Source organism: Pangasianodon hypophthalmus, chromosome 16 (assembly GCF_027358585.1).
Source record: "Pangasianodon hypophthalmus isolate fPanHyp1 chromosome 16, fPanHyp1.pri, whole genome shotgun sequence".
NCBI classification, from domain to species: Eukaryota; Metazoa; Chordata; class Actinopteri; order Siluriformes; family Pangasiidae; genus Pangasianodon; species Pangasianodon hypophthalmus.
This window is the reverse complement of record NC_069725.1, coordinates 21,942,470-21,957,767: the sequence shown is the minus strand read 5'-3', so window position 1 is coordinate 21,957,767 and position 15,298 is coordinate 21,942,470. Positions and strand designations below refer to the sequence as shown.

The following is a 15,298-nucleotide window of genomic DNA, read 5'->3' as shown; positions in this document are numbered from 1 at the left end:
CGTCATAGGAAGGAAGGAAGGAAAGAAGGAAGGGAAGCAGGAAGGAAGTAAATAGTCTAAATAAATAAATAGATAGATAGATAGATAGATAGATAGATAGACCAACAAATAAATAAATTTAATGAATGAATGGATTTAGATATTTATTAAGTGTGAAATGTACCTTATGTATTGCTAGTAAACTGTTTAGCAGAATGATGACATCATGAATTTATTGCCTAATAATGTAATAATTGGTTTTATTACTGAATACTCAGAGAACAGCAGGTCACGTGACGTCCGTGTGTCTGCTCCAGAGAAATGACTCCTAAATAAATCAGATCGGTTTCAGGAGTTTTCACAGGAAACGTTTGCGCGTCCCCGGGCTGAGTGCGCGCGCGCCGCCTGTCTATAAAGGAAACCGCGCGCGCGCGCTCCGGTGCCGTTCAGAGCGCGCGACGGGCTTGTCCGGAGAGCTGCCGTTCCTCCGCGCGCTGGAGCCGCCATGCTCTCTCTCTGCACCGGGACCGTGTGGCTCGCGACGCTTACTGCAGCCGTGAGTACCGACTTGTGCTGAAGTCAACACGTTCAATGCGCATTTTAGTTCCAGTTCATTTAGTAAGTTCTGAGTTGTTGAGAGGTGACAGGTGAATGTAAACAGACGCATGAAGTCTAATTTATACTCTACATGGAAGAAGAGCTCTAACTGTGCACATACAATGTACAAAAAAAATGTTTAACAGTTTTTAGGAGGTCTTTGCATAGTTCAGGGTTTTAGCTTCTACAGAGGGGTGTACTTGTAAACACTCTTGTAGGGTTTTACTTAGAACCTTTAAGAGTTTCCTCAGAGGGAAGAGAGTTTTTCTACAAGTGCTGGTATGTCTAATAAATTATCCTGTAAGTGTATTTCTAATGAAGAGTCTAGTATGTGTAACAATATGTATAAAACTATGTAGCTATATGGATGCTTTAAGATTAAACACTATAGGGTGAATCCTGCCTCTGCCCTGTGTGCGTGGAGTTTGCATGTTCTCGCCCTGCTTTGGGGGTTTCCTCCGGGTATTCCGGTTTCCTTCACCCGTCCAAAGACATGCATTGTAGGCTGATTGGCACTTCAGAATTGTCCGTAGTGTGTGCCCTGCGATGGGTTGGCACACCGTCCAGGGTGTCCCCCGCCTTGTGCCCCGAGTTCCCTGGCATAGGCTACAGGTTACCTCACGACCCTGTGTAGGATAAGCAGTACGGAAAATGGATGGATGGACAACAGGGTTTCATTTTAAAACTATATTTACTGTATTTAGATTAAGGGTTTCATGAGAAATTGTTCTATAGGATGTGTATTACGGGTGTAATGCAATGCATGTATCTGTATCTGTGTCTGTATTTGGATGAAATGGGTGTGGCCTACTTTTTTGTCTTATTTTAATTAAAAATAAACCCTATCACTAAAGCCCTGGAAACACTAGAAAACACTAAAAAAAAAACAAAAAAAAAACAAATGTACGTAGAAATATCAACACTGTCAGCATGGTGTATAATTTCTGGCTCTGACAGTTCCTCAACCTCAGCTACATCACTCAAGTTCCCAGCTAGAGATGTACACGGGACAGTTTGTTTGTTTGTTTGTTTTAAATCCCATTCGTACAGTTATTATTTTTTATTCGTACCTACTTGCCGTATTTTCAAACAAATTAAGTTGGTTCTATTTCCCAAAATATAAACAAACTAGTAGCCTAATTTAAACTACCGCATGGTAGCAAGGATGAATGAACTGACGGCGGTTTTGGTTGTCCCACAAGCTTCATATCTAACCACTCGCTCATGGCACCATGAAAGTAAATACCTTTTTTTCCACATGATTTTTTTTGCATCAGAACAGGATCTCAATGCACACCTCTAATCTCAACTAATTATCTGATGAGGTAGAATGAGGTGGACCTCCAGGATATGATATAACACTATGTATAATGCTTAACAATGATGTATACTGTAATACTAGATGTATAGCACAATATGTATCCCATACACAATACACACAGGCACTAGAGGGCTTCGCAGATTTCCTTGAAAATCTAAAATACAGTATGCCAAACTGTATATGTTATCTCACAATACACTTGCTGTCTGACACATTTGCATAGCGAATGTGCCCTAGTGGGTCAAACTTATTTCTTTCTTAAACAGGACCGAGATCTTTGGTTCAGCGTATTAATTTAACATCAAGCATGCACTAGTGTGCCGTGGGATAAGATGTGCCAAACTAATTGTTTTAATTCATGGGCATGTCGGCACTGCCCGACTGAGCTGCCACATGGGCACCATATTTTCTTCTCTGCCATCTTCCCTGCATTGATATCACATCCAGTGATAATTATAAAGGTGTCTGCATTACATTAAAGCTGCTGTAAGCAATTTTACTAAAGAACAATTCAAAAGAACTGTCTTTATCTCCTGAGAGTTATCATTAAAATTCATGGTCTTGTGAGAAAAACGTCTTTCCTGGGCTCTTTAACTCTCCACCAATCTGTCCATTTCTCTGAACAGAGGTGGTCTTCAAAGTCGGCCACTAGTGCACAGGAAGCCCATATAAGGTATGAATATGAACTGAAGTCCCAATGAAGATATCAGTGGAGATTTTGATACATTTTATAAAACCAATAACAGAAACAGATGAACTTTAACCATAAGTGCAAGTTCCAGTATTGGTGATAAAGGATTACTCTACAAAATGTGCAAAATTGCTAAAAATATAGATTGTTCAGTAGAGCAGCAAAGAAAACGAGTCCAGAAGTGAATGGGACTAGAGCGTGAGATGACAAGAGTGAATATCTGTCTAGCATTTCACTCCCAGCGCTCCGGAAAGACCTGAGATCCAAACATGCTTACTTTGGTTCTACTTGAACATTAATTATTTTGCTTGCTAGCTTCTGGTGTTATTGGCTAACATTATACCAAAAGGAACATAGTTAGCTAGCTAACAGTTGCATAGCATTGTACTCTATCTAAGCTTACTGAATCTTCACATAATTACTTATGTTGTGTACATTATAACGTTAGCCTGGAGAAGCCTGAGGTTCAGCTTGAACATTAATTATTTTTACCAAACACAACATAGTTACGTAGCTAGCTAACATTTACATAGCAATGCCAAGTTTACTTGATATTCACGTAAGTAATTATGTTAGCAAGCTGTTTTGTGTACGTTATAATTTTAGCATTGAGAGACCTGAGATTCAAAGCTTCTTGCTTTGCTTCTGTTTGAAGGTTAATTATTTTGCTTGCTAGCTTCTGGTGTAATTGGCTCTCCTCCCAAACTAACAGTATAACACACACAAAATACTTACAAAGCTAACATGATTAGCTATATTAACAGTTGTTGGTGTAGACGTTTGATCCAATTTCTACACCTAGCAAATTCTACAAATTTAATCAGCAAAAGATATTCTGACTTGTGTGTCTTTGAAGGAACTCTGGCATAAGTTAGCAAACACTGCTAATATTATGTACAGCAGCTCTAATAAAAGATTAGCATGATTTCAATGCATGATCATACTCTAATTAGAAAGTAGCCATTTTCTTTTATTGCCACTTTCTATATTGGCCACCTGGCCAATATAAATACATATGATATACCATGATGTATCTCAGACATACATCTAAGTCATAGTCTTGTACTGTAAGCGTTTTTTATTTTTTTGTTTTTTTTATAGGTAGCATCCTTATACACGCTCAAGTGATATCTTTGAACAACATTGCCTTTTATTCATCACAGTAGCAGAAAATGTATTATTGGTGTTATTTGTATGTAGAATTTTTGCCAGTTCTGATGTTTTTTCATTATTAAGAGTAACTAAAACATCTATGTTAAGTAAGGAATAAAACACTTGGGGGTGTGCGTGTTTGGGAAAATAATCAGCGATGCAGCTGTTAATTTTTTTATTACAATATATTCTGAAGTATTTTTATTACCGACAAATAATCTTTTTTATTTATTAAGTTATGATATGTCAGTCTTTATCCATTTATAGTTGCATTTAATGTTGTGGAATGTCCAAAAGATGCTAGTTCCTGTTATCAGTTGAGTCTCTCTTCCTAAATAGGATATAAATATTCTCTAATACTGTGTATGTTTCTTCCTCTGAACAGCTTTTTTTTTTTTAATAACCTTTCAATCTGTAGAAGCTACGTGACTAGGTGAACGCGGCATGTTTGTCATCCCCGGCTCTCTGCTATCATTATCCGTTCTCTGCTCTTAGTAGCTCTTTTCTTCCTTCGCTTAAATAACCAAGAATAGAGCTTTGAGAAGCTGTATTAACTGGCATTATCTTCTGAAAAAGTCACCACGTCATGCTGAAAAATAGTACAGAATGTAGAAATGCACCCACACAGAAAATGACTGGGGAGAAAATGAAAGCTGATCTGTCTGTCTTACTCAATCTGTAGCTATTTACATAGCTATTAGCTTTGATGTTTTGGCACAATGGCCTAAATATGAAACAATGGCATACAATGTTAAATAGGAAACTATTAAATATTAGCACATAAAATGCGATGGTTATCATGAGTTACAATGTATAATTTAATAATCAGATAATTAGTTGACCAAATTGGGCTACAATATGCCTTTTGATTGATTTATTATCACATTTTTTTCTGTGTGAATTTTTTTTACACGTGATTTATTTATTATCATGTGATTTTTTTTTTTTTGCACATTATTCGTTTATTATCATGTGATCTTTTTTTCACATGCTTCATGAATTTTCACATGTGATTTTTATGCATGATTCATTACTTTTTACTTTTTTTTTTACCCATGTCTCAGTTATTTTCAAGTGATTTTTTACACATGATTCATATATTATCATGTGATTCTTTTGCACATGATTCATTTATTATCATGTGATTCTTTTGCACATGATTCATTTATTATCATGTAATTCTTTTGCACATGTTTCATTTATTTTCCCAGGTGATTTTTTTTTTTTTTTTTTTACGTGATTCATTTATTTTCATGTGTTGTGTGCTCATTATGTGTTTATTTCCACCTATGATTTTGAATGATTCATTAATTTTCACATCTGTTTCTTTAACTATGATTAGTTTATTTTAACGTGATTCTTTATGCATGATTTATTTATTTTCGCATGTGACTCTTTGCACACGATTCATTTAACTCATATATGAGTTACACGCAAAATTAATTTTTCACATTTCATTTTTTCCAAGTGATTTTTATACAATTCATTAAAATTCACATTTTCTTTTACATGATTCATTCATTTTTACATGTGACTCTTTACCCGAGATTCATTTATTTTTACGTGATTTATTTTCACACGCTTCATTCGTTCTATCATGTAATTTTTACGTAAGGTTCATATTTGCATGTGATTCTTTACACATGATTCTCATAGCCATATGGTCCAAGCCATTTTCAAGCGATATGGTTCACCTCAATTTCTAGCCAAATGAACACAATGTTGAATAAAGATCCTTCAGTATGTGGTTGCCAGTTCTTCAGAATCAATGATTAGCCTGTGGTATGCTGTCAAGATAATTCAGTTTCCAGTTCCTGCTTGTTCCTGTGGCTCTTTTGCCTTCAGCCTTGTTTTCAGTGAATGAAAGGAAACTCAAAGGGGTTTGTCAAGTTATTGACTTTGACTGTTGGGGATATTCCACCATCTCCTCACATATAAATGCAGAAACATGTCCAAACAGGAACGAGCTGACATTTGATGGGTCACATCTTACTGGTGAAGTCAGCCTGACATTTTCCGATATTACTTGTTTTCCTGGAATTTTACGAAACAAAAACAGACTAAATCAATCACAATCCAAAGAAATAAGGTGAGTCTATTTTCATAGAAGTGGCGCCGCTTCGTTCTCCAAGGAGCAAAGTCAATATCAGGGGTCATTTGGGTGGATTGAACTGACAGACTCATTCACGGTGGGTTCAATCTCTTAAACCCATGATGAAGCACCATCTCAGAAAGGCATTTTTAGCTGCTCTCCATCACTAGTTAATCTTCATACACAAGATCTTGCCTCAGAGCACTTCTTATCTTTAGTGTAGTCCTTGACACGTGTGCATCAATCCGGGGCAGTGTCCCAGATCTGTTCCAGTTTTTCAGCGTGATTTAAAGTGTTCTTGCGTTGTTCATTACTGTACCTTCGGGCACTACTGGGTCATTTTCCTTAAGACATATACTTTATATATCTTCTTTTCGAGGCTCAAAATATCACTTTGGCCATGGTTGATGAATTTAGGATTTTAACAGTTTAACTTCTTACTCTGTGGACTGTGGAATGTTAAAGATTCTAGCTAAGACCTTAAAAGAGAGCATTTTCGCCTCACAGCGCCAGGGTTCGATCCTGAGCTCGGCTTACTGTCTGTGTAGTGCAGGGATGTAACTAAATACTAATACATAATTCGGATTGAACAGATAATTTCTTCTTAACAGATACAAATAGAGATCTGAATAGGAGCTGCGGATTTCTCTTGGCCTTGCTCTTCCATGCGTGATGCGTGTCCACTGGCTATGGCTTGAATGCAATGGTGTGTCTGTTACTTTGTCAATGACGGGGAAGTTCTCTCAGACCACCTTGGCTATGCGTCACCGACCTCTTTGGGTCTCTGGATTCTGTATTCTGGTTTCTGATTTCAGAATACATTGCCTCCTCTATGTTGTCTCCCAATCTTCTCTGTCCTTTATGGTTAAATGAGTTGGCCTCTGTGTGAACCGCTGAAGTACTTGGGCAACCTCATTTGCTTTCAATTCATCAAAGAGCACTCATTCCCTCTCTCATGCTGCCATAACGGTGTTCACAGTGATTGCCTCAACCTGAGTTTCTCTCCTCATCGACTCTATCATCTTGCCTTTTTAAGCTAACTAAATAGAGCAACTTGGGATTGTACTGTGCCGAGGTGGTGGCAAGGATCTGTAAGATCTGTCACAAACACTCTGGCACATGCGTTGTCATGTTATCGCTGGTCCTGCTGATCATAACAAGCGCAGAAGGTGCTCTCTTAAGGTCTAAAATGATTTTTCAAAATGTAATGCAATGGCCACATGAAATGACTGATTTCATCATTCATTGAAGAGAGCGGCCATGAGGACATCCATTTATGTTTTTCTTACTGGTTTAGACATATGAGTGCTCATTGCCTTGGCAACTATACCGAAATCATGAGAATGAGATTGTGAATGAGAAGATTTAGTCAGTGAAATGCTCCCGGTGACCCATTTCAGGATGTAAGGGTCCATTTCAGGACTAAAGGGTCACTTAATGGATCTCCGTCCCATCATGTAAAATGGGAATAAATATCTCATCAGATGCAGGTGTCTCTGGAAGCAGGATGGACAACTGCGACAGACCGGTGCATTTTATTTATCTATTTATTTTATTTTCTTGTGAGTGAATATGGTTTGGTTTGTTCTGTCTGTCTGTCTATGTGGCATTTTGATCGTGCTCTCTCTTCCTTCCTGTCTCCTCACTTCTTTCAATTTTCCCTCCATTAGTGCCATGATTAGTGGTAGTGCTTCACATTTTTAGTGAACTCAGCCTTTTCATTCTTCATGCTTGAGCATTTGATGTATTTTGGCAGCCTGTGCTCACTGGACATGAGCCTTTTATCACCTGCTGATGCGAAAGAGGTGCAAAAACACCCATGTGCATTTGAGGGAATAATGGAAATTGGTTTTTGCAAAACACCGAGGCTTTCATTTACTGCCATCCCAAAATAAAAGAGTACTCATTTGCATGTGCAGTCGGATAGATTGCAACAGAGGCTGGTGAGCAAACAACCGTTATAGTTGCTATGACGTAAGTGATAACAGGACAACTTGTTATGCAGGCTTTTAATGTTAAACGTAGCGATAAATGGATAAATAAAAAAAAAATAGTCCTATATATTGTTGTTTAGTTAATAAAAAAGTAATTGCTGGCAAATTGCTGTGGTATAATAGGAATAAACACACTTTGGGACACGGTAACAGTAACTCTGCTTTATGTCAGGCCACATCACATCACCCTGTCTGTCATTATTTTCCTATAACAGCAAGCCCCCAAGTGTTTTATTTCTTACTTGATAGCCATCTTAAACATATCTTCCAGAAATTTAAAATAATGTTTGAGACCGCAAGATTTGGAATGTTCCTTAAAGAGACAAAGAAGTATATCAGATTATATCAAAAAGAAAAGAAAAGGCAAAATACACCAGATTTTAAAAAAGGGTTACTTTTAGAAGAAAAGGATTCTTTTGTTATTCCTCTGGGAAAACCTTTAAACCCTAGAACAAAGTGTTTCTCTATCAGAGCGATAGGGGGCCAAGAACCCATAGCAATCCAAGGAACTATGCATGACGTTATGATTTATCATACTGTGCAAAAGTCTTAGGCACCCTAATTTTGTCTTAGATTTTTATCCTATGACTTCGGCTGCATTATTGGATAAGTCTTAGCTCCAAGAAAGAAATTGTGTTGCCTTAATGTAGCTGTATGCAGTACAGGATTAAAGGTCTTGCCTAAGGGCTCGCTTTGGTCCTGGGATTTGAACTTCTATTCATTAGCGTAGAATCTTAAACAACTAGCAAGAAATTAGTGTAATATAGTGTTAAATGCCATTATCAGAGGTTCTGAAATGCACTTAGGAAATAATACAATGACACTGTATTATGCTCATTTGACTTGATTTATGTACAGGTTCTTTCCACTGCATACATTTTAATAAGAGAAGTGGACGCTTGATGATGGTCATGAAGGGTTTTTTTTCTCTATATATCAGCGTAGATCACTGAAACAGATTTGTGCCTCGCTGTGACCCTCTGCCATTTCATTCTTGATTTGAAATTGAGCTTCTGACTGTGATGATGAATTAAGCAAGGCATGATGACCCGAATTTTCCAGTGGATCACCAATAGCAAATTACAGCCTGAAATGACAATTGACAGTGGAATACAGTCGTGATGGATACACCTGTTATATTTAACAATGTTTCTATGTAATTTGGTGTTCCAAATCAGTGTGTGATGCTTTTAATGACTGTGCAGTTAAGGCACTTTCAGGAACCTTCACTTCCAGTTATGAAAATTACACACACACACGCACACAGCCTCCTCCATCCTGACCAACTTTCAGAAAACTTAGCTACAGCTTTACCTCTGGCTGTTAGGCCAGCTTTACAGTGTGTGATTTTTCAGCTGTCACTGACAAAAATTGCACATCTTAAACAAGTTCTTTGGTTGTGAGTTGAGACCTGAGATCTTAGAATGCTTAATGGCACGTGCTCACCAAGAGCCTCCAGTAGGAGGACGGCATAGGATTACGCAAAAAAATCAAATTCAGTAGTGGCCATGGACATGTGAAGGCACTTTACATTGGGGGTGCTGGAATTTTAAGCAGCATACATATGGCGTGAACTATGACATCATGCCCGAATGATCATTTCAGTCAGATCAGTATTCACTTAACAGACAATGTGTGTTGATTACAATAATCATACTACAGCACGGTTGAATTCCCAAATCAGAAGGTGTTTATTAATTTTCTATAATGTGAAGGTTTAAAACTGTAAGATAAGGGATAGGTTGATAGCCTATTAATGCACTCATTCTAACACATTATTGTTTCTATGGCTCATTCACAGGGACTTGTATGGTGGACGTGCCAGATAATCTTTAACTAATAATAAACGTGTTTTTATTTAGCAAATTAAAGTGTATAATTGTAGATATGGTGACATTTTCTGTTTTGAGTATCTTTCCCAACATGGAGTTTGTTCCTGTTATCAGTTACGTTATAGCAGCTACAAACAGTCGTTCCCTAAGCAGACCACCAAGCAGTCTTTTCTCTCTGTTGAAGTTAATATGACTAAAAAACACGCAGCTTTTCATGTTACAGAGAAACCAGAAAGTGTAAATTCCTCTGTCATGAAGACTCGAGTCTCAGAGACGTTCTGTAACTTTAAATGTAACTGTGAAAACATAATAAGTTCATTCATGTGGTTCATTAATAAATACAAAAATTGTAACCGTTGCAAATACTTTTTTTAGCGTATTATTTCTTTATTTGTTTATTTATATATTATTCTCATGTTAGCAGTTGCATTTGCAGCTAAAGAAATCCTGAAGAAATCCATGTTGAAAAGCACCTAATATCAGTGATTACACATGTGTGTAACCTGTTCTTACAATTAGGCAGCTGTGAGGCTGTGTAACTGAAGTACAAATTGTGTTGCCGTGTTGATCAAGTCATAATTGTGCACTTTGGGATCCACTGACCTCTATCTCAATAGTGCTTATTTCAGTCTTGATTGGTCTGAGCAATCATTCTGTGCTTTCTACAGTTACTGGCCTTGCAGTTGAACAGACTGGAGAGTTTCTGTAGCACTCCTGAATACTTGCACTTAAGTGTAGGGCTATGTGTGTGTGTGTGCGTGTGTGTGTGTGTTAAGTTACTCCTAGATCAATCTTGCACTTGTTTCTGGGAGAAACTTGCAGCACTTTTATCACCATCGGCTGTTTTAAAAACTTTTTGTTTGGATTAGACTGAACTTCACTTGTACATTTTTATCATTCTAAAATGAATTTTAAAAAGTCCGAATGCGATGTAAATGTGTTTCAGAAGAAAAATGCATTTAGCAACTGCTGAGGTTTCGCTTTCCTTCACCGCAGTGATGTGACATATTTAAATCAGGCTCTTTTCCCTAAAAGGTCACATCTGATGTGAAATTAGGGTAAGTCATGATTGTCTTAACAGTTACACTTTTACACACACACACACACACACACACACACACACACACAGAGACAGAGAGAGACCTCTGAGTGTTTCTATCAATGCAAATTCATCTCCATTTCATGCTTACCATGATCTGCATTTATAAAGCAGAACCCGTGGGTAATTTCACACAGCCGTCTGCTTGTGCATTAACCTGGAGGTTTTCTTATCTCTGGAGTGTTGCTGAAGTGCTGCAGGTGCATTACTGAAGATGAGATTGACCTCACTTTTCACATGCACAAAATAAACTTTAACTCCTTCGTCCTTTTTTCCTTTTATACAAGCAGAACTACGTTCAGTGGGAATGCATTTTGCCATCATAGTCACTTAGCTGTAATGGGAATAAACACATGGTACATTTTGTTATACTTGCACCTCATACTGAATACTGTTCTACTCCCAGCTGTACAAAATGTGAGTGAGAAGCATAATTACACACACAAACTCAAACAGAGTGCAGATGGTGTAGCCAAAAAAAAAAACCTTTTCATTCCTGAAAATTTCAAATGAAAGTGAAAACTATAAAGGCTTTTACTCATCAGGACTTAGAAAGCTCTTAGGTTAATTCACTTAAATATACATGAAAAGAATACACACTCTATAGTGTTGTGTGCAAAAGTTTGCACACCCTTAGGACAAAATGAAGAGGATAAGACATTTACTGTGCTTAGGTTTAATAGATGTTCTTTCATTATGGCAAGAAACAAAGTCAAATAGTGAATATTAACATATTAATAGTAAAAAAAAAAAAAGTTAACAGTTAATATTTCTGTCAGAAGGCTTTTCATGGACGTGTATTTTCAGTGGTACTGGCTCCTCAGCCCATGTTTTTCTTGCTTTTTGGTTCATTTAATGATGTCCAATGTGAAAACAAACCAAATAGCAAATGAACCAAAAGTTATGAATTTCTCTCTGATTCAGACTCTGCAAATGCTATAACAGGTGTGAAAGCACCCTTAAAAGCACCAGCATTTCTGTTTTTTTTTCTCTATCTTTTTTCCATCAGAACTAAGTGCTTTGAAGTATTCTTTTTCAAGGCAGAAAAATAGCATCTGAAAAAAAAGACAACAGATTTGACCAATAAGGGACGTAATTGAACCTGCCTCACATGTTAACCTGTGTCCTAGTGCCATGCCAAAATCAATAGGGGAAATGAATCACACACATACACACACACTTTTTTCTTTCTTTTTTTTTTGCCTGGTGCATCCTGCATTAAAGACATTGTGTTGATGTGTGTGTGAATTTTAGAAACATTGTGCTGAGTATGTACCTGGCAACATTTAAATCAAGCAGAGTGCAATCAGTATGCATTCCCAGGTGCACTTTACATAATGAGCTACAGAGTTTTAATTGAACGTTAATTACGGATTGCAGCTGAATCACGTCATAACATACTCCTAAGGTTATTAGTTTTGTAGTGGGTGAATCTACTTCAGAAATGGATTAGCTGTGTGAGAGTAAGACATGTTCCCATGTCTCGGTCAGACTGCACTCCTCTCATGTAGGTCCTTAAAAGGAACTTGAAAGGAGCACTTTTTTATTCAGAATGAAGTGGAATGTGAACTGCTCATATTCCTGTTCCTTTTTTTTAAGTCTCAAAAGAAGATACAGAAAGTTCCTCTATTGTAGCCTAGTTTGAACAAAAACTACTAAATATTAACAGTTGGTCCAAGTGACATCATTTGAAACGTACACTGACCCACTAGCAGGTGAAAAATCTGCTGTAAATAAAACTACTTTGTATTTTGTTATGTGGATTTCTTCCTGTGGATATGCTCTATGCTCACTGGACATGGACAGCTCACAGAAATAGCCCAGGTAGCTTAAACTTAATTTGAGGCATTATTACTAACTAACTACTCTTATGTGTATGAGCTGCTCATATTCATTTTCCTTTTTATGAAGTCTCGAAACAGTCAGCATTGCCAGCTTGCCACTTTTTCATAGTTTCTCCCGTTCCTGGTAAGCTCTCAGCCTCAATTTTGCTCTGTGTCATTATTTCTGAAACTGATTGGCAGACTAATCGGAGAAAAAAAAAAAACAATGCACGTTGTTCTGAACAAGAAAGGAGAGAATGGATTTGGGTTTCCAAGAACAATCCTTCGAGCACAAATTACTCAGAGATCTAATATTCACTGCAACTGTAACCTCCGGGTTTTCATTCTTATACATTGTGTCAGTGCGTCCTGACTAGGAAAAGCTCAGTAATGCATTGCTAGAATAGTTTTTCCCCATCTGAATGCGACATGAGCTTCAAAATGCATCTTTTAGATAATTACCATAATAGGCACCACAGGTGCTGTGACATTCTCCAAGTTAGGACAAACTCCAATATTAGTCAGCTCACTGATGTCATTTAAACTGCAGCTATAAAAATAATGATGGATTGAAGTGTTAGGTAAAAAGAACCTCATCTTGTGATTGGTCATATTCTCTGAAGCTGAGAAATAACTCCTTCAGGCATTTTTTTTCCTTTGTAGTGCTCAGTTTTGGATGATCGTGTTGTTCTGACCACTGAAATACTGGCACTACTGTTCCCGATAATATCAGTACAGGCACGTAATAATGGTTTGTTCATAACTGGAATAAAATGGAATGAACCATTAGGCTATTTTCGACATTGCTTCAATTTTCTCTCAGAGTGATCAGCGCTCCTATTGACATCAAAAGAGTGAACGAGAGGAATGGCATCTCATCGCACATTCATGAAATACATCAATATTTCTATGAAGAATAGCATTTGCCTCTGAGAAAACGGTCCACGTTTGGATGTCTTTCATGCTAAGTGCTCATCATTCAGTTCACAGAAAAAGAGGAGATAACCAGAGAAATGGAGAAGCCATAAGTGGCTCTTTTTAAGAGAGGAGATATGACCTCTACATTATATCCACCACATGTAGCACTAAACTCTGTCTAGTGCTTGATCCATATAACTGTATAACTCAGAGTACTTTTGTACTTCTCCTGTCTAATCCCTGAACAACCATTATAGATGCAACACACAAATAAATATTAGATTTATATCTGAATTGCATTTGACAGTGACACTGGGGGAAACTAAAGGGTAAAATTTTGCAGTATTTCTCAAATTTAGATAAAATACATTGCAATAATAATATATAAGGAATAAACACGTGATGCTATAGGAAAATAATCAGTGATGCAGTGGTGTCATGCAGACCAGCCTGATTAGTTGATTATTTTCCTATAACATCACAACATGAAGCATTTTATTCCTTTTACACCACAGCAACTTCCCAACATTTACAATTTAATTTATTGATGAATGACACATTAAACTTTGTTCCAAACATTAGTGTGAACAAGTTAGGTCCTGTTATCACTTATGCTATAGCAGCTCCATACTGACACTGGAGACTCTTTTCATGCTCCCAAGAAAGCAGAAAAACTCAGATAATCCCGAAAACCAGGTAATCAATCTTCACTCAGCACAGCCTGTTGATCACTAGTGTTTCTTCAGTTGTACTGGGCTGCACATGCACTCAATTACTGTTTTACGGAAATGAACACTTCAAACGTGATCATTATTCAGCTAATTGGTAGGCTTAGCAGGGTAGAAAGACATTAATATAGCAATCTTATTACAGTGATTCATTTAGGACAGAACGGAGAGAAGCAATATCACCTGACACGTAAAATACACTCAAGCAGAAAGCGTATTATTTTCAGTTTGTCTAATTTCCTGTTGTTACCTGCAAACGAAAATGGAGTCTGATTTCTAAATATACCAAATTTTACATGCTATTTTTGGCAAGTGACCATTTATGGAGAGCTTCCCACCTTTCTGTGACAGCTTTATTATTTGAGGCCGTTGTACTATTTCTGCCCAATGGGTCAGTCTATTAAATCGGTCTCTCTCTCCTTTTCATGCATTTGACCTCTCAGGTTATTTTCCACAGTTGATGGGATCCCTGGCTTTTTTTTTTTTTTTTTGAAAAGGCCAGTTTTTATTCAGAGAGGAAGAACATGCCCCAGAATTCTGATACAGTTTCCCATTCCATAAGTAGTTCAAGTGCAGCCTCTAAGGAAAGCGTCTGTGAATGTAATTCATATTTATTCAATTAATCTGTGTCATCCTATCAGTAAGTTCATTTAAAATGTCCTCTGTCTCCCTGTCTTTATCTCTTTTACTTTCTCTCTGTAGGTTTGGGCGAGTTTGCACCCAGAGTGTGAGTATATATTCCAGTTGGAACGAGAAGAGCAGCTCTGTCTGAGAGGAATCGCTGAACATGAAAACCTCAGCACTTCAGGGCAGACAGGTCAGACTTTTAAAATTTGTAGAATTTTAGATTTACATTCACATTTATTCATTTGGCAGATGCTTTTCTACGAGACCGTTTAGAAGCGAGACAGCATGAATTTCCAAGAAATTTCCATTTCCTTTTTTTTAAACATCAGAACACTTTGTAATATTTCAAGTTCCAGCAGTTGACATGGCAATAAAATATAATCCACTCAGAGGTGAAACCATGGTCTCTGTGGCGCCTCCAACTAAAAAAATATGATGTGGTCCA

The 15,298-nt window shown here is 37.3% G+C and overlaps 1 protein-coding gene across 1 annotated transcript in view; it reads left to right on the top strand.

Moving 5' to 3' along the window:
* The first annotated feature begins 401 nt into the window (after positions 1–401).
* Positions 402–15,298, top strand: part of ghrhrl (growth hormone releasing hormone receptor, like) — a 36,817-nt gene continuing 21,920 nt past the window's right edge. Inside the window, exons 1-2 of the mRNA XM_026920925.3 lie at positions 402–535; positions 14,929–15,043. Of these exons, the coding sequence (XP_026776726.3) occupies positions 485–535; positions 14,929–15,043 (166 nt within the window). The 5' untranslated portion in view covers positions 402–484. The remainder of the gene's footprint in view (positions 536–14,928; positions 15,044–15,298) is intronic.